This window comes from Uloborus diversus, chromosome 10 (assembly GCF_026930045.1).
Source record: "Uloborus diversus isolate 005 chromosome 10, Udiv.v.3.1, whole genome shotgun sequence".
Classification (NCBI taxonomy): Eukaryota; Metazoa; Arthropoda; class Arachnida; order Araneae; family Uloboridae; genus Uloborus; species Uloborus diversus.
The window spans coordinates 88,425,548-88,452,626 of NC_072740.1; the positions used below are offsets into that span (position 1 = coordinate 88,425,548).

The 27,079-nt window shown below is 32.3% G+C and overlaps 1 protein-coding gene across 2 annotated transcripts in view; it reads left to right on the top strand.

The window, feature by feature from the left end:
• The first annotated feature begins 874 nt into the window (after positions 1 to 874).
• Positions 875 to 27,079, top strand: part of LOC129231387 (N(4)-(Beta-N-acetylglucosaminyl)-L-asparaginase-like) — a 31,752-nt gene continuing 5,547 nt past the window's right edge. Inside the window, exons 1-8 of one of the 2 annotated variants that reach the window (XM_054865686.1) lie at positions 875 to 963; positions 1,051 to 1,160; positions 7,812 to 7,968; positions 8,045 to 8,157; positions 11,063 to 11,175; positions 15,205 to 15,398; positions 18,945 to 19,052; positions 26,187 to 26,320. In XM_054865686.1, the coding sequence (XP_054721661.1) occupies positions 1,094 to 1,160; positions 7,812 to 7,968; positions 8,045 to 8,157; positions 11,063 to 11,175; positions 15,205 to 15,398; positions 18,945 to 19,052; positions 26,187 to 26,320 (886 nt within the window). In that variant the 5' untranslated portion in view covers positions 875 to 963; positions 1,051 to 1,093. Of the gene's footprint in view, positions 1,161 to 7,811; positions 7,969 to 8,044; positions 8,158 to 11,062; positions 11,176 to 15,204; positions 15,399 to 18,944; positions 19,053 to 26,186; positions 26,321 to 27,079 lie in introns of both variants that reach the window. The other variant, XM_054865685.1, reaches the window with a different exon arrangement.

Consider the following 27,079-nt stretch of genomic DNA (forward strand, 5'->3'; position numbering starts at 1 on the left):
CCCAGTTCCCTTCCAGGGATCCGCCTCTGCTATTGTTTGATCGAATTTTCTGGAGCTTTTCCTCGAGTTTAAGTTCTATAAAACAGAAGATGTTTTCAACTCTATTGTGAAAATTTTTAGGTATATATGGGGGTTTTGAGGGGAGGAGAAGGTTCTCCCAGTTCCCTCCATGGATCCGTTTCTGTTGTTGCCTAATTGCTTTTCCTGGTGCCTTAGTTCACGTTCTAAAGTGTGTGTGTGTGTGGGGGGGGGGGACATTCCAGCAGTTCCTCTTTTTTGATCCGCTTTTGAAATTCTCTCCTTACTTTTTCTGGCGCCTTTCTTATAGTTCAAGTTTTGAAAAACGGAATTATTTTCCCGTACTCTCTTTTGAAAATTTTTAGGTACACTTGGGATTTTGGAGGGGGAACGTTCCCCCAGTTCCCCTCCCGTGGATCCGCGCCTGGTAGTTGTATGTGTGTAGGTGTATGTGTGTGTATGTTTGTGTGTATATGTGTGTGCGTGTGTGTGTGTGTAGTTGTGTATGTATGCGCGTGTGTGTAGGATATGGATGCAACCTGGAGACGGCTTTCGCTATAGGAGCAGCATCTGGAGGAACATCAAAAAATAAAATCGAAGGACACCAAAACAGTCAAGTGAGAACAATAAGCAATCGTGATTGCTCAAAAAACTACAAAGAAACGTCAGGGCAACGGAAGAAGATAAATAATCGTTTATTCTCTGTCGATGCCTTTAATTATTTTTATTTTCTTAAGGCTCATCAAAAGTAGAGTCCTTTTCATTAAGGGACTCTAAAGCTACGTTCACCGACTTCGACCGGTAGGTACCGATCGATAAACGAACGTAATCGATTCAAAATCGATTATTGTGGCATGTTTTGATATTTAAATACAAACAAATGTTTGGGTCATGTGGAATAATGCCGATATGCCTATTATGAAGATAAATTTGTTTACTTACAAAGTACATTAAACTTTTTAAATTTTTCTTTTTCATTTTTACCTTGACAAATAAACTGCCGGCATCAGCTCATAACATAATGTTTTTCAGATTTTCATTGACTGTCATTCTGTTCGCTGTTAGTTTTGTAAATATGAGTGAAAACATTAACATTCCTCTCGTAATTAATACATGGAAATTCACCAATGCGGCTGCAAAAGGTGGGTTTAAATTAATAGGTGAAATGCATTTATCTGTTTTGTCCCTTTCTTAAAATGAATTTTACTTCTCAAAATAGTTTATTACTTTTTATCAATTATGTTAAAATAATGTTCTCGGAACCATTGATGTTCTGTCCAGGCAACGAATATGTTGCATGTAACTCTTTCATTTCGCCTCACGATTTAAAACAAATTGCACTTTTTTATAAAGTTAGTTTTGTTTTGAAAGCTGTAACTCTTTTTTAAAAAGTTTTATTGACAAATTTCATATTTGAACAATTATAATATGAAATTAATTAACAAAACTGCAGTTAAATTCCTTTGATCAGTACTTGAATATTTTGAATGCATCTTGTATTGAAGATTAATTTGTCTGTGCTTTCACCTTTACTTCATCTATTGCAGGAATCAGAGCCGTGTCCAAGGGGAGGGTTTTAGGGGTTAAACCCCTCCCATTGGAGAAAAAATAATAAAAAAAAAACCAAGTGAAGAAAAGTGCACAGCTGGCTTAAAGCTAACTTTAATGTTAAATTTTGTGTACAGCATTTTTAAATCATATTTTGAAAATCAGTGATGGAGGAACCGTTAAATGGGCTGTCAAACAAAGCATTCACTGTGCTTAATATTGCTTTTCATAAGGAGGTTATGATGACTTGGTCGTTTCACAAAAAGAGATGAATGTTGCCGCTATGAAGATGCATTGTAATCTCGTTTTGGTAATGTAATTTGCATATGCAATGAACCCTTTCTTATTTAGTTTGCTTGTCCTAGAATATAAATCCTGAATACATAGTATGTTACAAAAGAAATTGTGAATTTGTTTATAGTACTTGTTGCAATGTACCGCGCAGTAAACAGATAATAAAGTTTGCATCTAAACAAGAAATAAAATGAATAAATACTGAAACTACTAGCACAGCCAGAATTTGCCTCCTGGAAGGTGGGTTTCATAACTGTCCTTACATGTACGGTACAGCCTCGTTTATCCAGACTAACTGGGCCCAAAAGCAATCTGAATAAACGAAAATCCGCATACCTCGAGTAATAAGCAAAAAACATTCTCAAATAAGCAGACTTATCCTTTACTACAGCAAAAAAAACAATGTTTTCTACCAAAAACCTTCATAGTAACATTTCTCACAAATACTTCATCATTCATGGTTCAGCTGCGGTGGCTTCAGACTGACAATTCAAGAGTACGCCATATTGTTTGTTAAATGAGTACTATACTTTATTGTATGTTGTATGCAAGAGTTCTACATTTAATCGAGACAAAACCGGAATATTTGGCGTATTTATACAGGGGTCTGGCCAGAGAATATTTGGGTTGGTTAACGGACCCTTCACAAAAATCCGATCAAACAAAACGGACCTTTCACAAAATCCCGATCAAACAAAACGGACCCTTCACAGAATTCTGATAAACAAGATCGGATCTTTCACAAATTGTTTATTGAAAGAGCAAATCTGAAAGCAAAATAACGCATATTTCTGTGTATAAACCGATAATTTTTGGAACCTTTTTTTAAGTCAAATTAGAGGGATCAGCTTATACAAAATCGGCTAATTTTGAAAAAAAAAAAGGGCACTCTTGCGATGCTCCTGCAAGTAATAAATAATTGCTACTGCCAAATAAATATAATGGTTGTTTGTTTTATCACAGCTAATTAGTAGCGGTGTTGTTGTAAACTTTTCTGAAAAGGCATTGGTAAGCACTTTTCTCCCCTCATGATTTAATAAACAATAATAATATATAAATCTACGAAATGAACTTAGAACTGCAAAGGGATAGTAAGGGTGAGGAAAAAATATGATCGCTTCAAATAGGGTTACCAACTTCAAAATTATCACCACTTAGTGTCTGGCGTTGAACCTTTATAATGACTTAATTAGAAAATATTCTCATCATTTTGTGGGCTTGTCAATATTTGCAATTTTATGGTGCGGGTTCGATGTTTAATTGTTATTTTGGGAGAAAATTATATGGGTTTTGATTTTTCGATGCTAACAAGGATGATTAACTTTAAATAAACTCTTTTAATTACCGTTTTTTTTCTTTAGATGTCTACATTTTGAAAAATGCAATCTTTTAACATCCGATATGAGAATTATATTTTGTTCTTTTTTCAAGCTAACTTCGCTTTATTAGGATTCAAATAAATGAAAAGTCTCTTTATTTCTGTTAGAACTCTCATTTCAAGTTTTTAAAGCAGAATTCCATTTTCTGTTATGAGTCAAAAATTTATTTTATTTTATTTATTTTTTTTTTTTTTGGGGGGGGGGGGGGTCAACTGTGTCCACAGATATTAATGATATGTTTATCATAGGACTCTAATATGCAATTTTAAAATAATTTTATCAAAAATATTTCTTTTACAAGCCGTATTTATACTTTTGATGCCTTCACTTTGACAATTGCGATCTCTTTGCATCCGCTATGGGAATACGATTTTTCGAATTTTTGATGATTATTACGCTTTGTTAAGAGGTAAACAATTGAAATATCTTTTTATTTTCGTTAATATCACGGAATTTATAAGTTTTAAACGAAATTCTGTGCTTTTTAAGAGTTGAATGCTGAACCCTATTCTGAATTTTATTTTATTTAGTTATATTTTTGTTACAATTATTTTAAGTACTGTACAGAAATATATCTAGTATAATTTAACATAATGTAGAATGGTAGATAAATATTGATACTTGAAAGAGCGATGCCCCCCCCCCCCCCCGCCAAATATCAAAAAAAATCCAGAATGATTTTCTTATCATAGAAGAGGAAAACACTTAACTTTAAGCTTAATTGATGCAGTTTGTACCATCTCTAAATTCTGAAATTTCGTTTTAACAAAAAAAATTTTTTTTTTTTTTGCAAAATTTTTTGACTTTTCACAAAATTAATTCATTTTTCACAAAATTATTTGATTTTTCACAAAAAACGGACCCTGTGAAAAATCCTGGACAGACCCCTGTTATATGTAGTTTCGTTCTTGCAATCATAGTTTAAAATAATTGTTAAAGTAAATATATTTTTGTTTAACTTAACAAATTTGATCCGAATAAACCGGAGATCCGGATAAACAAGGTTCTACTGCATATAAAATGCAATAATTGATTTTTTCGTATTAGCACCCCCTCCTCCCCGCTAGGCCCATCAATGTGACCATTTAACAGAAATGAAATATTTGACACACTGACACACTTGACAATGAGTTATAGGTATTTGTTGTGTTTTCCTGACAATGCAGGTAAGAATTATTAAACATTGAACCCAAAACCCCTTCCTTTATGAGATCCTGGACACGGGCCTGTGCAAGATATAAAAACATTTATACTTTTCACTTAAATAAAATACTAAGTTTCAAGAAACTACCAAAAGTTTTAAATAATGATAATTGTTGGTGCTATTTTTGTGAAGATTGGTGTGCTAGCAGAGCCAGAAATTATGGATGGGGTTATTGGTCATAAACACCCATATATGTAGGGATTTGCAATATGCGTTAAACCAAGGGATCTGGGAGGGATTGGCCCCAGAACCTCTCTTCTGGTGGCAGCACCACAAGATTGGGTGAGTTGGTCCATCAGAAATACCATTCTGGTTTACTTGTTATTTGAGGATCAGTGGCTAGAAGGATTGGGAGGGGGGAGGATATTGAGATTATGCCTATGAAAACTCGAGAAACATTTCCTTTTCAACCATTGAAAAAAGCTAAAATTAGCCATAAATCCCCCCTTCGAAATTTTTTTCTAGCTTTGTCACTGGAATAAATCAAACCATAATGTTATTATAAATCTAGTATAAATGTACAAATAAAAGCCATTTTGTTCGGGAAGTTCCTGCCCAAAAAATTTTAAACAAAGAACTTATTGTTTTTGCTGTATATTTATTATTATTATGTTTATTTTTTTTGTGTTTTTTACACTTTTCTAAAAAATTGTATAAAACTTTTTACAGAGCTAAAAGTTGACTTTTAAGTGCAGTAGTCTCGCTCACAAAATGTGTAAGTGATCACAGATTTTTTAGAGAGGGAAAAAATTGCAACAAGCAATATCATTTTAGATCTGAACATAGTAGACACTCACGGACCGTACTTTGAGAAATTCTGTCAAAGCGTAAAAGAAGTTATTCAAAAATACAAAGTTGCAATTATATTTTGGGAAGTAAGCATATTGCTAATATTTGTAAACAGGCAGTTTTAATGATTTTTCTGGAAGAAAAAGTAACTAAATTCAAAATTAAAAGTGAAACATTCTCATTCTTTATGTTCTTGGAAACATTCTGTATTTTTTTTTTCTTTTTTTAACGTTTGTTCAAAATTGTTCAATGTGCTTAGCACTTGAAAGCACTTTTTAAGTTGAAATACTGAACTAACTTATATTGTAAATCTGTGAAGACTTTTAAATATATAGAGTAATTAAATTGACTCTCTACAGAAATAAAGCAGGATTAGCATTTGTGGCACATACTATTAAACTTTTGAAGTCATAAAATGAGACTTTGTTCCAAAAACAGTTGTGAGATGCTAGTTCAAAATTGAGTCACCTGTCATCTGAGCAAGATGAAACATTCCATAGTTCTGATAGCAAAGATATTTGATTTTGAAATTTATATTTTGCTGGGCATAATATAAAAAATAAAAGGTGATTCTTTCACTTATGGATCTATTTTTCTCAAAAATACCTTTAAAAAAATTGTTATAGCATTTGAACTAGAAATGATCTTGGCTGAAAATGTCGATCTGACTGCTTTTCTTAAAAGAAAATTTGCATTTTAAGTGAGTAGGCTAAAAAAATTTTCATGTCCATGTTTTGACCATGGTGAATATGAATATTATTTTGAAAAATTAATTGTATTTTCTTTAATAAAAAATGTTCTTATTTATTCTCAAACTTTCAGTTATAGGAGAACATTGTTACTATTGGGGTCCATCAGAGTGTTCTCCTCTCATGTCTATTTATTGCTCACTTGCTTAACACTTTTGAAGCGGGCTTAAATTGAATATTCAGCATTAATGTGGGATACGATGGGTTCTGATCTTGAAACAAAAAGACTTTGTCTCTCAACGAATTATTCCAATTAATACTCACAAGGAAATTTTAATTGATATTAGAACTTATATACAAAGCTATTTACAATTATGAAATTAAAGATCAATTCTACATTATTAACCACGGCATTTCATAGCGAAACTATTCGGGCGGCTTTCCAGCGCGTCCATTTATTCTCGTTCTCTTGGCTCTTCCCCGCTTGTCGCGCAGACTCATGGTATATGTTAATTCCCGGTGGCGCCGGCTGCTCCAGCTATCTCAAGGCAGTCTGTTGTTAGGGCGCCCCGGTCTGGGCTCCTACATTAAAAAATATTCACTTTTTTTTACGAATTTTTTTTTAAAGAATGGTTTGATTAATTGTATTAAAACCTTTTGTGCACTATTATGTATGGTTTTAAGAATATTTTTGATCAAAAAAATATCCACAGACAAGCCGGGCAGAACTTTTCCTGAGCACCTTTGGAGAAAGTCGATTTGTGGTGTTCACTGTATCTCAGCTGACATTTAGCTGAAATCAAATTCTATTTTAATTTAGTCAAAAAATATTAATTTATCCTCCCCTCCCTATGTTCTCAGGTCTTTTTTGTTTGACTTTAAAATTTTGTGTGGCCATTTGAAGTAAAAAGTGCTATTTTTCACAAAAAATTCCGCTATTTTTTTAGTAAAAAAATTATAAAAAAACTCAAACTCAACGTAGGGGGGGGGGATTTTTTATATGGGTGCAGAATGTGTGTACTAAACTTGAAATGAATCAGTCAATTGGTTTTAAAATGGGAGTGAATACAGACTTTAAAAAAGTGGTTTTGAGAAAAACATGTTTTAAGTTTTATAATCTAAAAAGCCTCAATTCCAGCTCCATAGAGAGCCTAGTCTCTGTAGCAGCTTGGATTTCCTCAGCATCTTCTTTTTTAATTATTTATTTATAGTATATTTAACTAACCCCAAGCAAGCAGCACTGACATCCTGAGTGTCTGCAGCTGTCAGAACTGCTGCATTCTTTGACAGCTGTCGGAGCTACAGTTTGAAGGAGTGGAAACTGATAACTTAGAGAATTTTGCTCGAAACGACTTGAGATTTTGGGAATATATTTTTGAAATGTTTAACTAAAAGCCAAAACAAAAAAGAAAAATTTCTTTTTTAAAACTTCAAAACCCTATCCCTTAATTTACCATTAATTAAAATTAAGTGTCAGTCATGATATTTGAGGCTTAATTTGTCAGTGATAAGAGCAAGAGACTTGTTCTCACCAACTTTACTTCAGAAAACAATATCCCAGCTTTTTTATAGTCTTGATTAAAAAAATTAGTGGTTAACCAATAACTCAGGCTTATTGTCCCCCTCATATTCAGTGACTGTGTAAGTAGTTTCGTTTAAAGAATTTAATTGCTGTGTATTCTTGTTTCTCATCTTTAAACAATTACTTTGGAATAATATGTTAACCAAGCTTATCAACTGAGTTTACTCTTCAATAGTCTTTTGAGATGTAGTACATTGCAGATTACTTGTCTCACATTTTGTACCATAAATTATGTGACAGAGAGGTACTTGAATATGAAGTTTACTTTGCAGGTCTTTCTTAATTCTTGTTTTGTATATTTATTTTAGCCTGGGATGTCATTTCCAAGCAAGGAGGATCTGCATTAGATGCTGTTGAAGAAGGGTGTTCTCAGTGTGAAAGAGAGCAATGCGATTTTACTGTTGGTTTTGGCGGAAGTCCAGATGAAAGTGGTGAAACAACATTAGATGCAATGATAATGGATGGGTAAATCACTTATAATCCTATGGTTTCCTCATAATACTTGTTCTATTTAAATACTAATTATAAATTTTAATTTTAGATCTACTCATGATGTTGGTGCTGTTGCTGATTTACGACGCATCAAAAATGCTATATCAGTGGCTAGAAGAGTTTTAGAAAACACTAACCATACTCTACTTGTTGGGCATCAAGGTGATTGCATTGTGATTTTTCCAAGAAAAAATTTGTAAAGGTTTGTGTTAGTGCAAATTTCTAACTGTTTATACATATATGTACTGATTAAAAGAAGCTTTTTCTTTTGTATCATCTGTAACTGTTTGAAAAATAGTTACAGAAGAGAGGTTTCAAAACATTTTTTAAAATTACAGGAAAGGAAAGTACACTTGCCTCAAAAAGTTAAGGTACATGGTTTTTCGAAGCTTCTGTACTGTCCACAGACGAGTCCAGATTTACATTTAAGAGTGATTCAGGGCGTCTACTGATCTGGAGGGAACAGCACTCTAGATACCATCAATCCAACACTGTTGAAAGACACAGTTATTGAGATGGTGAATCATGGTTTGGGCGGGGATCTGGCTCGGTGGTCACATTGACCTGCATGTGTTCCATGGAGGAATTTTGACTGGTCTGAGATATCGGGATGAGATCCTTGATCCATATGTCTGCCCATGTGCTGGTGCTATTGGTAATAACTTCATTCTAATGGATGATAATGCACGAGCTCACCGAGCTTGGATTGTTGAGGAGTATCTTGAGGAACGAATGGAATGGCCAGCTTGATCTTCGGACCTGAATCTGATAGAACATCTTTGGGACTATCTTGGCAGACAGGTTGCTGTTTAAATTCTCCTCCAAGGTTGTAACATGAGCTGGAACAAAGCTTATTCTGTGTCTGGTCTTCGCTTCCTATTCCGGTGTCCTACAACTTAATAAACAGCATGGAAAATCGATGCCACCAATGAATTCAAGTTAGGGGAGACACATTCCTTATTAGAACCCATTTTGTTTTGAGGAACAGAAAATTCGTTATTTGTTTTTTTTAGTGTAATTAATCTTTTTTCTGAAATCATGCCCTCAATGTGACCAACTCAATTTTTATCAAAAATTTTGCTCATATTTAATACTCGCTTAAATAAACACTTACTGATGTTTGGAGTGAAAAAAAAAATGTATGCAGTAAAAGGAAACATATTTTTCTAGAAAAAAAAATGAGTGTCTCAAATGTTTTTTTCTACAGTTTTAGTGATCGAATTCGGTTGTTTTTTTTACCCATTTCTGCTGAGTTAAAGGGTCATATTTCTCCTTCAGTGAATTTTCTTCCTTTTTTTTAATTGTAGAAAGAAGAATGTATCCTATTTTCATGTATTTTTCCTGTAATTTACAAATCCAATGATATAAAGTTGCTTAGAAGGAAACAATTTTTACTCTTTGAATCAATTATTTGAAATTTGTTCAATTCTAAATGGATTTTTTATAATTTATATAATTTCTTAGAAGTAAACTTGTCTGCTTGCTTCTACTTAAAAAAAATGATGATGGATTAGATTTTCCTTAATATAACAAGCAAGGTTTGAAGTGTAGTAGGGGGACAAAATTTCATAATATTAGAGTTTTTCTGCATTATTATATTAATACAGATTTGTGTTTATGATAGTGAAAAAAAAAAAAAAAATAAAAACGAAGCACACACAATTTATCATCTCCTTTGTCTGCAAGGAAAAAGAATAGATAAATAAGTAAAAAGAATTGCTTTTTGCATCTTTCAAAAAGGAATTATTGCAGCATTTTCTCCCCACCATTTTCATTGCGATAAATATAATACTTAGTCTTGTCCTGTAAGTGATTGGAATGCAAATTTTTTCAAAAGATACTTGAAAAAGGAAAAGTTCACCAAAAACTGCAGTTTCAAAAGGAAAAGTTATGTTTTTTGCTCATTAAGGTCCAATTCAGTGGGTTTGAACAATAAGTTTTTGTATATTTCTTCCAAAAAAAAAAATTCAAACCTTGTTAACACGAACTTGCTTTACACAAAATACCTGTCATTTCTCTTCAGATAAAGCTACAAATTAGGGTTAATTCAATTGTTTAAGACAAAGATGGGTTACAGAAAATCCTGCTTTAGACAAAAAAAAAAAGCACTTTTATAGAGAAATTATCTGAAAAGCCATTGACTGTTTTGAGTTAATGTGAATTTCCTGTTGATCTATTCTATATATTGGTATCTAGATGCCATGTGATACTTGAAAAATGCATGGATTTTGTGTGTTGTTGTTGCTTATACCACTTAGGTATCCGAGCTCGTGTAGCGATGATACTCAATTTAAAGCAGTTCAAAGTAGCTGGTAAAAAGACTGCCTTCTTTGAAGATTAATATGTAAACATATGTGACTAAGCCTTAACCGTGGATGTAATGACAGATCAAGATATTCTTCTATTTTGACAAATTTTCTTTAATAAATACTAGTTTATTTGACGTAATATAAGTTTCTTACTAAATATAAGATAACTATAACTATAAATGCTAGTATGTGCATTTTTGTATTAATATATTTTAATTTCTATGTAAAAATAAATTTTTGGTTTGTTTGCTACAAATCTGGAAAGCATTGAAATCAGTTTGCACGAAATTTGGTTAACACTAATCATTTTGCCATCCCCATTGAGTTCGTGTTAACGAAGATTGATTACATTAAAAAAATTAAAATACTTGAATTAGGGTTTTTCATTCAAATGAATTAGTTTAATCCGTCTTTATTGCAGGCTTTGCATTGCTTTTTGTAGTTTTCATTGAAGTAATCATCGAATTCTAGAATTCATGTGGCAGTTCTCAATTTATATATAACGTTGTAGTCTTTGATTAGCAGTTTGATCAAGCTACTACTTGCAATTAAAATTTTAATATAATATTTATTTTATTATTTTTTTTTTATTTGTTTAAAAATTTATTTTTCTGTATTTGATATGAAAAAAAAAATAATTTAGTAGCTTGAATAATTTGAGTTAACTTATGAAGCATTATATTTTTTTTTCAGTGTTCTACATTTTTATGTGCTTTCAATGTAACTTTCTAATTCTTTCTCTTATTTTGAATTCATAGCTACTGAGTTTGCTATAAAAATGGGATTTAAAGAAGAGAATTTGAGTACTCCAGATTCTATTAAAAAATGGGAGCAATGGAAAGAAGGCAATTGTCAACCTAATTATTGGAAAGTAAGGCTACTGAGTCAAAAATTATTTTTGCTTCCATTAAATGATAAAGCTCTTGTTATTAACATTTCAAATATTAGTTGAAACCTACTAATATTCAGTGCAATATTTGGTTGCTTAATATTAAGCTTATTTTAAATGCTTTGTACAGTCAGTCAAGTAAGTAAGGCAAAGTGAAATAGGTCATTTCATTTACTATTTCCATCCTTTATGAAATCACTTGCATATTCATTATTTAATTATTTCTTTTTTGTTCCTTCATTTAATATTTCCTTTTTTTCTTTATTCATTCAAATATTTTATTGTTCATTCATTATTTGATAACTGATTTTTTTTCGTATTTTTTAACTTATGTTTATTCTTTCATTTCCTTTTCATTCATTCTATTCATTTATTTGATAGAAAATATCTTTAGTAATTGAATAGAAAACATTTCATTATGAATAAATTTTTTTTTCTATTTGCCCCATCAAAAAAAAAAGTTAAAATTTTAAACTTTTTTTTGAAGGTGCAAAAATAAAAAGAATTTTTCAAAGGAAGTTTTATTGTAAAATATATTGTTCTTTCTTTATGTACCGCAATTTTTATTTTAAAAGCTAATTTCCAACTTGATCATTTTGAAAAAGTTATGTGATTTTAACTGTTTTACTTTGTCCCATATTCCTCTACATAATAGATATATATAAAGATAGTATGTCAAAAGAATGGGAATTTCTGTTAGTTTGTTCGGCGCTGTTAGTTGTATGCGGTCTAGGTGCTACGTGCATAACAGACATCCAGAGACACAGACTTTCAGCTTCATTATTAGTAAAGATTTTGTTTTGATGTAGTTGCTTAGACAAACTTTATTCCAATTAATAGCTTACTTTTTTTGAGCAATCACGATTGCTTATTCTCATTTGACTGTTTTTGGCGTTACGCTGATTTTATTTTCCCGCCAGCACCATCTGCAGCATCACCGTCGACCAGCCGCCTCATGATGCTGCTCCTCTTGAGAAAACCGTCTCCAGGTTGTGTCCATATCCTACACACAAACGCATACATACACACACCTATAAACTCACACCTACACACACTCATGCCTACACACAGACACAAACACACATGCCTACATACACACACACACATGAATGCCTACACACACACAAACCCCTACACGCACAGCAAGCACTGCATACACAACACACACACATGCATACATACACTCACACACACACGCGCCTACACAAACACACGCATACATACGCACACACGCTTGTGATTGCGAAAAACATAATTTGAATTCAAGTTGCCAAAAATTCAAATGAATATATATATATATATATATATATATATATATATATATATATATATATATATTTTGTGTCTAATAAAATTAGTTTGTTCTTAGTAAAAAAAATTAAGAAAGTTTTTTCTTATTTTGAAATAGTTTTAATTTGCGGTATGTGTGTAAAATATTTAAATTGCATTCTTTATAACAACTCTTAATTTTAGATTAGTGAGCAATTGTATGTTCTGGTTCCAAGTTTTTGTTAGTATGTTTATTGAGCCAAAATTTCAACGATTATAAAATTTGCAACTAGGTTTCTGTATAACATGGTACACATCAGGGTGGTTCGAAAAAACGATTTTTTATTTCGAAATCTTGTTACCTCTCAAAAGTAGTAATTTTGTATCCTCAAATGCGGAAGAATTAAAAAAAAAAAAAATCAACCTAAGATAGCATTTTCAGTTCATGAGGCTGAAAGCTTGAAAAAATATGCTAAAAATTGAATTTTACAAAAAATAATAAAATTAGGGTTTTTAAGGCAACAGCCATAAATTGTGTGTATATATCGAAGTTGAACCTAAAAAATATTTTATATAGCAAAAAGAAGGAGTGGTCCAATTGAAACAAAAATTGGTGGGTAAGAAGACAATGTACAGAATAGTAAATGATTAAATTTCTCAGAACAATTGAATAATTTATGTCAGAGTTACAGTAGCAAGTTCAATTAGGTGTTGACCCACTTCTAGCTTGGTAACAAGCTGAAGCACAGCGTGGCATAGACCGACAAAGCTCCCGGATGGTTGTCCTGCTGTATTTCCTGCCTAATTCACTCCAATTGTCGAACGAGTTCATTAACATTCCATGCCACATGCAATCGCCTTCCCATCATATCCTAGACATGCTCAATGGGAGAGAGATCTGGTGAACTGGCAGGCCAAGGAAGTGTTGACAAGCTTGCACACAGTTCACAGCAACATGTGCCGTATGTGGTCTGGCATTGTCCTGCCAAAAAACTAGCCAAGGGTACTTCAAAAGGAACGGTAGCAAGACAGGTCTTATCATGTCGTTGACGCACCTCTGTGCAGTAAGTGTCCCTTAACTTACGACCAAAGGGATCCAGCTATCAAAGAAAATGGCACCCCAGACCATAATGCCTTGTCGAGGGCCGGTGAGGCATGCAAATGTGAAAGCAGAATCCGCCCTCTGCACTGGGTGTCTCCAAAGGCGTCTTCAATGATCGTCAGGACACAGTTAGAAGTGAGATTCGTCGCTAAAGACAATGCGTCCCCAGTCATCATCATTCCAACCAGATCGCGCCATGCACAACTGTAACCTGGCTCAGCAATGTACAGGCGTCACAATGCAAGTATGTAACGGCTGGTGCGAGCGTAGATTTTGCTGTCTCAACCGTCTGTAAATGGTCATGATGGACACTAGTGTTTGGGTTGACCCTCTGATGGTTGATAGAGATGAAGAAGGCACTGTGACAGCTGATCGGACAATTACTCTGTTCTCATGATCTGTTGTGACCCTACGTCGACCGCTACAATCCTGACGCTGAATTCTGCCATTTTCCACCCTTCCTTGCCAGCATCTTCGAATTGCCACATCGCCTTGACTCAAATGACAAGGGATTCTTTAATTGTCCAACCGGCCTCTTTCAATCCAATGATATGACCTCTCTCAAACTCTGACAGTTGCTCGTAATGAGCACGAACCATGCGGTGGGGCATTTTTAAGTTTTTGAAAAGTGATCTGAATCGCAATCAAAACAAAACTTTTAACAACTGTTGAAGAACTGCTCCTTATATACATCTGCTGGATGCGCAGTTCGGATGCGCTGGAGATCAAACTATTAATTCATTGGGCACCAAATTTTAATCATTTGTATATCTGGTCAAAACTCTCATGCATACAAAATTTCAAAGAAATCGGATGATTGCTTCTTGGTGCTTCAATTTTTTTGTTCAAGAGTGTAAGATCTTTCGTTTCCACATACGCCTTAAATTGGACTAAAATCTCCTGAAATTTGAAACTCAATTTAAGGCAAATGCTCAAACTAAAGATCTTATGAAAAGCTGTAAAATATTTTTTAGGTACAAACTACGCTATATAATGAAAATTTATGACTGTTGCGTTGTGACAAAATACACTAATACAAAAACTAATTTTATTATTTTCTGAAAATTTTAATTTTTAGCATATTTTTTCAAATTTTCAGCCTCATGGGCAAATTGAAGATGTCAAATTAGAATCGTTTTTCAATTTTTCCTCGGTTAAGGATACCAAACTGCAACTTTTGAAAGGTAACATGATTCCGAAAAACAAAATTCTTTTTTCCCAATCCCCCTAGTACACATTCCTTGATTCATATTATTTCAAAGTCTTGTATGATACAGTTTCTGTGCAACATGATACATATTGCATAATTTATAACATGTTTATGATTAATTAGTTTTAAAAATAAGTAAAAAATACATAACAACTCTTGTGTAACACGGTTTGAATACTATAATATACGAATTAATCGTTTATTACGAGGAGTACCTTAATATATATATATATATATATATATATATATATATTTATAAATATATATATATATATATATATATATATATATATATATATATATATATATATATATAAATACATACATATATATATAAATTTTCTTTTCTCTGTTGAATTTATATAAAAAAAGTCATTGAGTGAAAGGACTTATCACTTTTCACTTATCTGTTTTTCTTTCAATTTTTTAGAATGTGATGCCAGATCCAAAGCATTTCTGTGGTCCTTATAAAAGGTGTAACACATCTCAGTCTTTGAGTGACAATAATGTGAAAATTAAGTATGGTGAATATAATCACGACACTGTTGGAATGATTGTTATTGATAAAAATAAGAAAATTGCTGCAGGCACATCTTCCAATGGAGCTATTCATAAAATACCAGGGCAGGTATTCTTGTTTTATACCCAAATGATTAATGATAAACTGCATGTTTCATAGTTGAGCTTCTTAGAAAACCCTTCTGTTTTCATTCTTCAGACTGCTCAGTATTTTTTTTTTTTTTTTTTGCATTTTTCGTTGTAGTCATTTGTAAGGCCTTATGATTTTTATGGTGTTTTGTATCACTTCCATGACAGGATCTTCCTTCACAAACAAATCAAAAGATCATTTGAGGCAGTGAAAAGCAAAGGGATACAAGTGCCAGAATTACAAATTTGGAGATAATCTGTACAAATGGTAGGTGATTATCTCCTCCGTCTTGGGGCAAGAGATTGTACAAGTAGCCCAGGTGAGTGCTGCTATAGGGTATAACTTAGAAAATATTTTCAGTGAAATTCTTCCTAACCCCACTACTTTATACGTGTTTTACTCAAAACTTGAAAATGTCCACTTACATCTCTTTGCTTCTCACTGCCTTATTTGCCATTGTCAAGGAATGTCTGATTGAACGCTTTTACTTGCATGTCATTGATGTTGGTATACTTGGTTGCATCCTTCTTTTTAATGACTGTAACATTGTTCATTGTATGCTGACTGAAATCTCAGGAGTTTTATTTTATAGGAGAAAATTTTATCTGTCATCAATGCTGCTTCCACGTAAGATCAAAACTCATCCATGTAAAACAAAATAGAGCACTCAAATCTTAAACTGTGTATAATCAAATCTACATAAAATAAACTCTCTACGGTGTAGCTAAAAGGCGTCCTTTTAAAACCTAATGTTCTCTAATTTTCAGATTCAAATCCAGATTTGCTGGATTCCATGAAAGATAATGCAAAAAAGACTTCTGCATTGCTTGCAAATATTTCATGGGGTCTAACCTAACTTAAATCCAACAGCCTCTGCTCATAACCACAAATCAGAGCGTCAAATAACATGTTTGTAAACAGTGAGAAAAATGAATGTCAATAAATATCCAAATAATGATGGTGGCCAGTATTTTGAGGGAGACCACTGGTGGAGGACTTTGACTTGTCTTTAAGAGTTTAGCCCCTGTTTAGCTAATATTCTGGTAATGTTTCTTTTTTGTGAAAAACATCTTGTTATATCGTATGCAGTGAGTTTAGCTGTTACAAATCTAATCTGAAAGCCTTTTGGCCTATAGGACTTCACTATGAATAACTTGGAAGCAGGAGGGTTATTTTACTGATGTTTTGATGCCCTACTTTAGGGGCCCAAACAATGGTACCATAGGAACTATTTTCAAGTTTCCCAGCATGAAGAGAGAGTATAATATAAAAATGGAACAAAGTATGCTATAAAAATATAAAATGTAACAAGTAAAAAAAGGAAAAAGTAGAGTACAGTAGATCCTCGTTTTACGCGGGAATTACGTTCCACAGAAATGCTGCGTAAATCAAAACCGCATAAATTGAGACATAATAGTAATGTTAAAATAGGGGTTTGGTTCCATAGATAACAAAATACTTCGTTCTAGTAATGACTTATTGTATAATAAGTTCAATGTGTACTTATACCAATTTTTATGCACATACATGAAGAAAACATAAACTAATTTTGTAAATTTGTGTTCTGTTTATAAAGAAGAGCTGGCTATGATAGTCTTTTGGCAGTCATTAGGAATTTTTCTCTGTAATTCTTTGCAGAGCATTAACACATCCATGATCACTTGCATGATTTCCATGATAGAATCTTCCTTCACTAACAAATCAGAAAGATCATTTCTCTTGTCTAGGAATGGCTCAAAAATTTCAATGTGAACGTTTTTAGTCGTGTTCACCAAAGTCAGTATACTCGTTGATTTTGGCCTCCTTTGTCACTCCAAAAAGCTCTTCCAGTGAGTTCTGAACTGTGTGAGTTTAGTAACTTTCTTTCTGGAAAGAGCTCTTGAACCAATCACATAAAATGTCTTCAGGTGCCCCAAGTTTGATTATTAGCATGCCAAAATGCAGTTTTTTTTATGCGTGATCTGAAATCTTTAATAGTTTGGATTTCAAAAGAGGAGAAAAATGTATCTGTATGCATCGCCTCATTCGCTTAAAACCGAAACTCATCCGCATAAAATAAAGGTATCAAATCTTAATCCGCGTAAAATAAACCTGCATAAAATGAGGGACTACTGTAAAAAATGTAAAATTAAAAAATTGTAAAAATATAAAATTTAAAAGGAGAAAATGTACAATTATAAAACATAAAATCCAAAATTTCAAAATTGTAAAAATATAAAAAGAGAAAATGCACAAATATAGTAACATCTAAAATTGAAAAATTGTAAAAATATAAAAACACAAAGGGATAAAATGTTCAAATATAAACTGTAACTGTCCAAAAAGATAAAATGTAAAACAAATAAAAAGTTAATAGGGTCAATCAGTCTGCAAGTCATGTAGTTTTTCTCTGGCCTTCCAATATCTGTCATATATGTTTTCAGACACTTCCTTGCATTCCCTGAGATGCACTGTATCCATAACAGTGTCGCTGCCACACAATGTTTACAGTTTGAGGAAGGAAAGATATTAAACCTATATAAAGATGTTTCGCAAGGCAGTTATGTCATGTCTCCATATGAAAAGCCAAGTTTGCGTATGGAGTGGCAGCTTTTCTTATGTAACATGTCATTTTGATAATTTGTTGCTTTTATATCCCAATATATAAAAAATGTAACAATGTAGATGTTCATGTGAATATGACAGCTAACCTCATCGACAGGTGTCGATGAGGTTTGGTCGATATTGGGATTTTATCTTCAAACTAAAAATTTTAAGTGTAAGGCTGTATCCTATCTTCATTTGACAAAACAGGTAAAGGTTGGTGCTACTTTTCCCACAGCTAAGTGTAAATTATGAGTCACTTTGTTCAGTTGTTTTAAACAAAAAATGCACTCTTATCAATTTTTCCCCTGCTTTTTTTAATCACCAAAACTTTTTCACATGTTGAACAAAAAAGTCCCATCTTAAATGAGAGCCAGCCAGCCTGAACGTTTTATGTTGTGAGTTGCGAATTTAAAAGAAAAGACATGTACACAACATTTTGCACTTTCACTGTTTTTCCAAGCACATTGTTTTTAAATATTTTAAGTCAGGCTAAATTTTTGGATCACTTCATTTCATGATCAGGTCACGTACAAAACAAACAGCTAGAAAACATTCTGAAAAATTATGTTCTCTTTTATACCATTATCCTGAAACGAGAATTTGAATTTAATTAAGAGTTTAAAACTTTTATTATATTATGAATTGCTCTGTTGTGTTAATGAATAAAATACAATTTGTTAAGGTTTTGAATAAACTTTTGAATAAAAAGCAAGGCATAAATCTTTTAGAAAGAGGGAATGTGCAAAAGAGCAAAACTATAATAATTCAACTATTTCCCCTCCCTCTCAAACATTTGTGGTCTGTTCTACACATAAAGCTAAAGGAGAGAACCCTCTTCACTTCACGTTGACCACATCTATCATCACCACATGTTAATTTATGGTTTGTTTCATTCTTGTACATTTATGTGTTTTTTCGCTTTTTTCTAAATGTAGAAGAGTTGGTGATTCTCCAATTCCTGGCTCTGGAGCTTATGTAGACCAAGATGTTGGTGGAGCAGCCGCAACAGGAGATGGGGACGTTATGATGAGGTTTTGTCCCAGGTATTATTGAACATCAAGAGTTCCTCTGTTTGATAGGGTTCCATTTTTGTTGAAAACAGTTCTTCCATTGTTTAATTTATGCCTTTTTACTCAACTGCATGTGCAGGACGCAAAGGAGGGTAATGTGCTTATCAGTCTATGTATGTCCGTTTCTATGTGGCGGTCTACAGGCTAAACGCCTTGGCCAATTTTGGTAATTCTTACGTCAACCGATTTGTCTTAACCTTGGGAGTGTCACTAAACACATGACAGTCATCAAAATTCTCCATATCAACAACCAGTTACCATTTTGTTAGTTCGGAATTGTGTCGAACGCAGTCGCTGTGTCGCTCACTACCTGCGTGCGACACAGCGTGAGGCAAATGCAGGTAGCTTTTACTGCCTGAATTTTTTGTTTACTAGCGTCTACTAATTGGATGCCTCAGTGGCGGCGTGGTCTAAGCGATTGCTTCTCACACTTGAGACGGTGGGTTGGACTTCCACCATCGCTCCGGATGTACTTTCACCTCATTTTTTTGTCGGGATTCAGGGAACTGAGTTTCGCTACGTGTACTTTCGCGACAGGATTGTTTAGTTTTGCGAGAAAGATTTGACTAACGATGTTTGCTAGCTCGCGTCATCATGAGTTATACAGGCTGTTTATATAGCTGTGCTGTGATTGACTTAGTTTTTGCATTTTTGCTATAGGTCAAGCACATGTAGCTTTAAGCCGAGTTAGGTCGCTAGAGAGACTAATTATCTGTAGTTTAAACCACCACAAGTTACTTAATAAACCTCACGATACAAACTCTCTCAATGAAATGACAAGATTGCGAGTCTTATAATCATAAAAACTAAGCCAATGAAAATTAAGTAAAAAGGGTAAAATAAAAATAATTATTAAATAAAAACAAAAAACCCAACTGCATAAAAACTAAAAAAACTAAAAAGAAATATGTATAAGCCCAGTAGTTTAGAATGCTATTAAGTACTACTGAATAACTGCACTATTGAAATAGTTTTATATTCGTACACAGATAAGACATATCATAAATTCAAAAACAGAATAGAAGGGTCAACAGACAGGGTCCATTCCTTTTTGAATCAAGGAACCCCGTAAAATTTGAATGGGCCCCGACTGTTGATTCTTCTATTCTGTTTTTGAATTTATGATATGTCTTATCTGTGTACGAATATAAAACTATTTCAATGGTGCAGTTATTCAGTAGTACTTAATAGCATTCTAAACTACTGGGCTTATACATTTTTCTTTTTAGTTTTTTTTAGTTTTTACGCAGCCGGGTTTTTTGTTTTTATTTAATAATTATTTTAAATTTAAAAATTTTCTTTGTATGTGCAAATAACTTTCCACTTTATTAATCTCTAATTTGTTTATGCATTACTTTAATGGCCATTATTAAACTGATGCAGCCTTAAGATATATAATCTGAAAACTTTTTAAAAAAAAACCAAAGAAAAAGAGGATGTGTTAATGTTTTCATAATCTAAAAAAATATTAAAAAGATGGGAGGGGGGGTGAACTCCACTTTTAAAAATAAAAGCTTTTAAAAAAAAGCCAAACAATTTTGCAAGAAAAACATAACACATTTATTATTTCATTCACTTTACTTTTTTTATTATTATTTAAGTTGGATTTTCAGAAGTGAATTTTAATGCTATTTTGATTTTAATTTCATAATTATTGATTTACTCAAATTGTTTGCTGTGTTTGAAACATTTGAATGTGTTCCTTTCACAACTTACTTCGATTTTGTAATTTTTTTTTTTTTTTGCTAGCATTACATTCTAAATATGAGGAAGACAGTTTATGCAATTATGTGATTATTCATTTATTATTTATTTTGATAGTACTAATCCTATGATTTATTCAAATGAAATACTAGCATGCAATTTTAGTTTGTTATTAAAAAGAAAAAAGTATGGATTTAATAAAGGATCAATCCATGTGAAATCATACAGTAAAAGAAAAAAATGTTGCTCACTATTTTTTATTTTTAAATTTTTTTGCCTGTTATTTGATTGTTATATTGGGAGTCTGAAACTGTGGTTTAAAATGTTTTAAACATTCAGAATTTTTTTTGGCAACCCCTTTTCTGTAGCTGCGAAATAGATTTTTCATTAAAAGAACACTTTACAAAAACTCTTAGAACTTTTTTATTTATGAATGTATCAAAATTATTTAAAAACCATCAGATAGAGTAGAAAATGGTATAAATTTCTATGATAGTTATTTTTCTGATAAGTTTTAATAAATGTAGGTAACATTGACTTAAAAATAAGATTTTCCACATGAAATTTCACATTTTTAGAATAAAAATATTAGTAGAAGGAAGTAAGACTCACTTTTTTTTACTTTTTCCCCCTTGAATAGATATCTTATAGAACTATTTTTAGAAGCAGTATGAAACGTCTGAAGCAAATCCATTTTTTTTATATAATTAGTCAAACATGCCATCTTAGAGAAAAAAATGCTAAATTTAAGATTCAATATCCGAAAAGGGACTGAACCAAAATTTATGAAAATTTAACTGTATAACCTTCATATAGCGGTAAATATGTGGGAAAAATTTTACATTTGATCCCTTAATAGTTTTAGAAGTATGGAGCCTCAAAGTTGACTTAAAAATCACATTTATTTTTACACCAAGAAATCATCATATGATGCAAAATTTATTCTACTCATTATATCAAATGCTGTTTTATGGTATAAACTAACCTTTTTACACATAATGTAGGATATTTAAATTTACTTTCCCCTCACAAAAACAAAATAATTCAAATGTCTCACTATACAGTTTACAAGTATCAACTGCTACGTACATGACAACAAATTTTCGAACAAATTCCTGTGCTTTGATAGTAAGACAGTGCATAAAACATGTGTCTAAACTTGTAAATCTAATTTTTTTAGAAGAATGAAACAAATATTTCTGCTCTATATTGTGTACTTTTAATGAGCAGTGTACAAATGCATACTTATCATTTTCAAAAACACTCTTTGATAATCTTGTTATCTCACTAGAGTTCATATTGAAGATAACAATGTAACACAAAGCTAAAATAATCCTCATTAATGTACAAAACCTAATTTTTAGTAAAGGAGGTAGACTACTTGAACTCAGCTCTCTCTAATATGAAGCTAAATAATATATGGAAAGAGCAAATTAATACATGATAGATTTCCATTTCATTGCTATCAAAAGAACGAAAAACGTGTTCTCAAATTCATAAAATGGAATGTGCAGCAATGACAGTTGCAATTTATGAAGGAATAACCAATAAACATTTCAGAACATAACAAACAAACAACAAGAGAATACTATGAAAATTACATCTCCAGTCTCATATCATACATTTATCACAGTGCGTTTTTTTTTTAAATTAACCAGTGAATGATTATATCATGTTATAAACTGTAGCTTTAAATGATGTACATCTTACTAGTAATGATTGAATACATTAGCATGTTTTTACTTGCTCCTTATACACTTAGTTTGCTTTTTACTAAGAAAACTCATTAGATAATCTTGTAAAAGGTTAATTTATGTGTTAATTTCAGTTTAGTTATGATTTATATACATTTTGATTTTCCAATATGAACTGTTATGTGTGTGTTCTCAACAGTGAGTAATATCGCATAAAAGATCACCAAAGAGTGACTAAGAAAGTTACTGAATTGTCAGAAGATGATCAGAAGTTGCTTAAACATAGAATATTCAATGAAATAGTTGTTTTGAAACACTTGTCTAAGCCTACAAATCTGCCTGTTGATTTAACTCCAGGTAAATCACTCTGTCCCAAAAGTGCTACAAAATTATTTGTTCAAAAAACTGAAGAAGAAAACATAAAAAATGATAGTAATGATGACAGTGAATTCAACACTTATTAAACACTTTTAGTATCAGTGACTGGGAAATGCCGGACACGCTAATGCTTTGTATAATTAATCATGCGGAAATTAGAACTTGTTGAAAAAGAATGGCCACAATAAGAGGCTATGAAAAATTTAAAAGCAAAATTTTATTGATGTTAATGCAGAGTAAAATTTGTAAATAAGTGAATTTAAATTTCATACATTAAGTGTAAAAAGATAGTTTATACTACAAAACAGCAACTGATATAATGAGTCGAATAAATTTTGCATTATGGTGATTTCTTGGCGTGAAAATAAATGTGATTTTTAAGTCAATGCCAAGCCTCCATATTTCTAAAACTATTAAGGGATCAAATATAAAACTTTTGACACATGTTTACTGCTATATGAAGGTTATACAGTTAAATTTTCATAGATTTTCGTTCAGTCCCTTTTCGGATATTGAATCTTAAATTTGACATTTTTTTTCTCTAAGATGGCAAGTTGCCTAACTATATAAAAAAAATGGACTTGCTTCAGACGTTTCATACTGCTTCTGAGAATAGTTCTATAAGATATCTATTCAAGAGGAAAAAAGTAAGAGTGAGTCTTACTACCTTCTACTAATATTTTTATGCTAAAAATGAAATTTCACGTGGAAAATCCTATTTTTAGTCAATGTTACACATGTTTGTTAAAACTTATCAAATAATAAAAAAAAACTATTATAGAAATTTAGGTCACTTTCTGCTCATTCTAATGGTTTTTAAATTATTTTGATACATTCATAAATAAAAAAGTTCTAAGAGTTTTTGTAAATTACTATTTTTATGAAATGTGGACTCCACTGCTACTGAAAAGTGGTTGCCAAAAAAGTTCTGAAGGTTTAAAAATTTTTAAACCACCGTTTCAGACTCTCAATATAATAGTTAACTGACAGGAAAAAAAATTTTAAAATCAAAAATAGTGAGCAACATGGCCTGTATGATTTCACATGGATCGAACCTAAAGACAATGCAACTTGCTTACGTTTGAACTTTGCCTGCTGTATTTATAGAGCAGTAAATTGCTTTAAAGCCAAATAAAAAATTACATGAGTCAACAAGAGTGATTCTTTTTGAGTTGTCAAAAAATTGAAATCAGGGTGAAAATAGATGTTGAGAAGTAACCAACTTTCTAGTCATTTGTGTTAGTCATTTCTAAACATCCGCTTGGCATTCTGAGTTTTCGGTGCATTTGCCTTAGACTGTTTGAAAAGAGGCATTGGTTTTATATTGTTCTACATCTGAATTATTTTTAGCTGCTTTTTTTGTTGTTTTCCTGCTGTTTGATTTTTCAGTGCATATGCCTAATACTCATGTAACTGTTGATTTGGTACATTATCATTTAGACTTCCATTGCTGATGGTGTTTACTAATTGGAAGTTTAAGTTTAATTTTACATTGCACACAAAATTAATTAAATGTAATCCAGTTAACAATCTGTAGTTTGTCTATTGGAGACAAATATAAGGAATAAATTCAACAACAAAGAAAAAAAAAACATTTATTAAATTGACTAGAACTTTTGAAAGCATTTGAAATACCGATGAGCAGGTAAATATGGTATCCAAAAGCAAACCCACAAAATATCATGAAAAATAAGATCAGAAATGGTCAGCAGTTTTTAATTAGATGTAGTCTACTATTAGATCCCTTCTGCAAAGATACTTAATAATTTGAAGAAAACTCTTCATGATCTTATGTAATTCAATGAGCATGAATGTAGCACTGTTCAATAGAGGATCTATACATCATGAATAACTGACACTCCTAAGGGTAGGATACTCAAATTTGTAGACGTTAGCAGTTTAATCCTTGGTAGTTACAGATCAAATTTAAAGATTCCCTGGTTTAAGTCTGACTGGCCACAAAATACTTAACACACATCGCCTCCTACGAATGTTAACATGGCAAACTTTGGCATTAATAAGCTAATAATGCAAATGAATGATGCAGGTTTGCCAGCTCATACACTTCCAGCCACATGTTGGCTACGTCAAAGCAGTGCCAGACACATGCTGAAACAGCAAACTGCCAATAGAGAGCGATTCTTTGCATCTACTTTCGTATGTGAGCCAATATGAAGATGTAGTGATGACTTCACCCCCAATCACTTCAACTTTGACTTGATTTACATAGCGTCTTTCGGGAGATCATTCCACCCAAAATGCTTACCTCCAAGACTGAATATAAGTCCTGCTGCACTTTCATACATCTTAACATACACAAAAAACTTCTTTGTGCTTGAAATGATGAAATCATGTCGCCACCACTGCTTTAGGTATTCCAGGCTCATTTGAAAGTGATTCTGAGACTTGTCATTAGCAAACGACCCATGTAGAAATAAAAGTTTTACTTTGTGTATTGTTGCCTTTTTATTAAGTCTATTTTGTTTCTTACATCTTTTCTACATTATTTTCCTTTCAGAGTCAAACCTAGAAATTTCACTAAGGGGCGTCAAATTTCAATAGCCAGCGTTAAAATGTTAAGCAGGGATATCCATTCTCACAAGGGTAACGGCATGCCCCTTCATATGCTGTGGAGCACCTCCCTCCCCCCCAAATGAGATCAAAAACCTTTCAAACCCCCACTTCCTATTTCAATGTCGCTTCTGTGCTATGGGTTATATTCTCTGAAATTTTAATCAAATGTCATCTTTAGGCAAACAGGTTGATCACGTTACCATAAGCTTTGAATGTATGAGATTGCAGGTACAACATACTTGAAAAAGCACATGCAACAGATACACTGACATGTGGTTTAAGGTGGAATAGGGCGCTGGAAAAACGTTAACCTCATAAGAGATGATTGTTCTTTTGAAAATGAAAAAAACTCAAAATTACAATTGCTCAGTAAACAAACCCAGCTAATCCTTTGAATTATGACATAATGAGAAGAAATACCATACAGAACTAACAAAAAAAGATTAACAGTGATTCCATGATGTACTACTTTTCCAGATCTAAAAAAGTGAAGTTCAATAATAATCATAATAAAATTCTTGTCTCACAGGGGTCGGCTGACCCTTTGACCCTCTCTTGAATTTGCTCTCAGTTCCTTTTAAGAAAAGGATTTAATTGATTGTAGTCAACCATCCTGAATTTTTGCCTTACATTGGATAAAATTTTCTGAAGGTTGAATGTTGAGCATTCTGTTCAGAAAATTCATGTACCACTTATTTATGCATTGAATTTAGTGTACAATTTAGTCCTGATAAAAGTTTTTTTATGCTGCTTTCAGTTACAATGCAGTTGAGAAAATGCGTAATGGAATGAGTCCAACTGATGCTGCTCAAGACTCTATTCGACGTATTGTTGCTAAGTATCCCTCATTTTCAGGAGCTATTATTGCTGCAACAATAGAAGGAGAATTTGGTGAGTTTTTCTTTTCTTTTTTTTGCATAATTTTCCATTACAATGCACTGCAAAGAAATCCCCTTCTAAACACTTCTGATATAATTCTTGGTGATTCTTGCATAAAATCTTATCCATAATCCGAATGTGGTCACCATTTTCCCCAATCAGGTACTGCTTTTGAACATGACGCACTCCAATTTTTTCAGTTTCTGACATCTTTATAGACATTATTTTTGTTTGGTGGAGAAGGGAGCATTATATTACAGGAAAACCTGAAATTGTCTGAGAAAATGGCATAGTTAAAAATGTCAGGGAATTTTCCAATTTTTCCCTCCAAAATTTTTTTTCTTTTTTTCCCAGGAAATTTTGTACTGTGAGATCTTTGTTTTTATCGATGTTTCCTAAAATAAATTGTAAATTTTTAAGCTAAAGGGCGCTGGCAAATAAAAACTGCAATCAAAATGTACGTAGGTTTCGCAATGAAAAAAATGTGCCAAAAGAGCGAATATTTTCTAACGCTACAAATGGGAATCAAAAGTATTATTATGCAGACCTGCCAATTCTCCCGCTTTTCAAGGGAGATTCTCGTTTTTTGAGAATTTCTCCTGGTTTTATGTTTAAGTATCTATTTCCTCCATTTTTCATTAGATTTTATTTTATTACATTTTTTTCATAATTTATCAAGATTTTTCTTTCTGAAAGGAAAATAGTTTTTTTGAGCTACAATAGATGGAACTTCCATAGCTTGTCGACCCTTCGAGGACCCAAAGGCAAAAC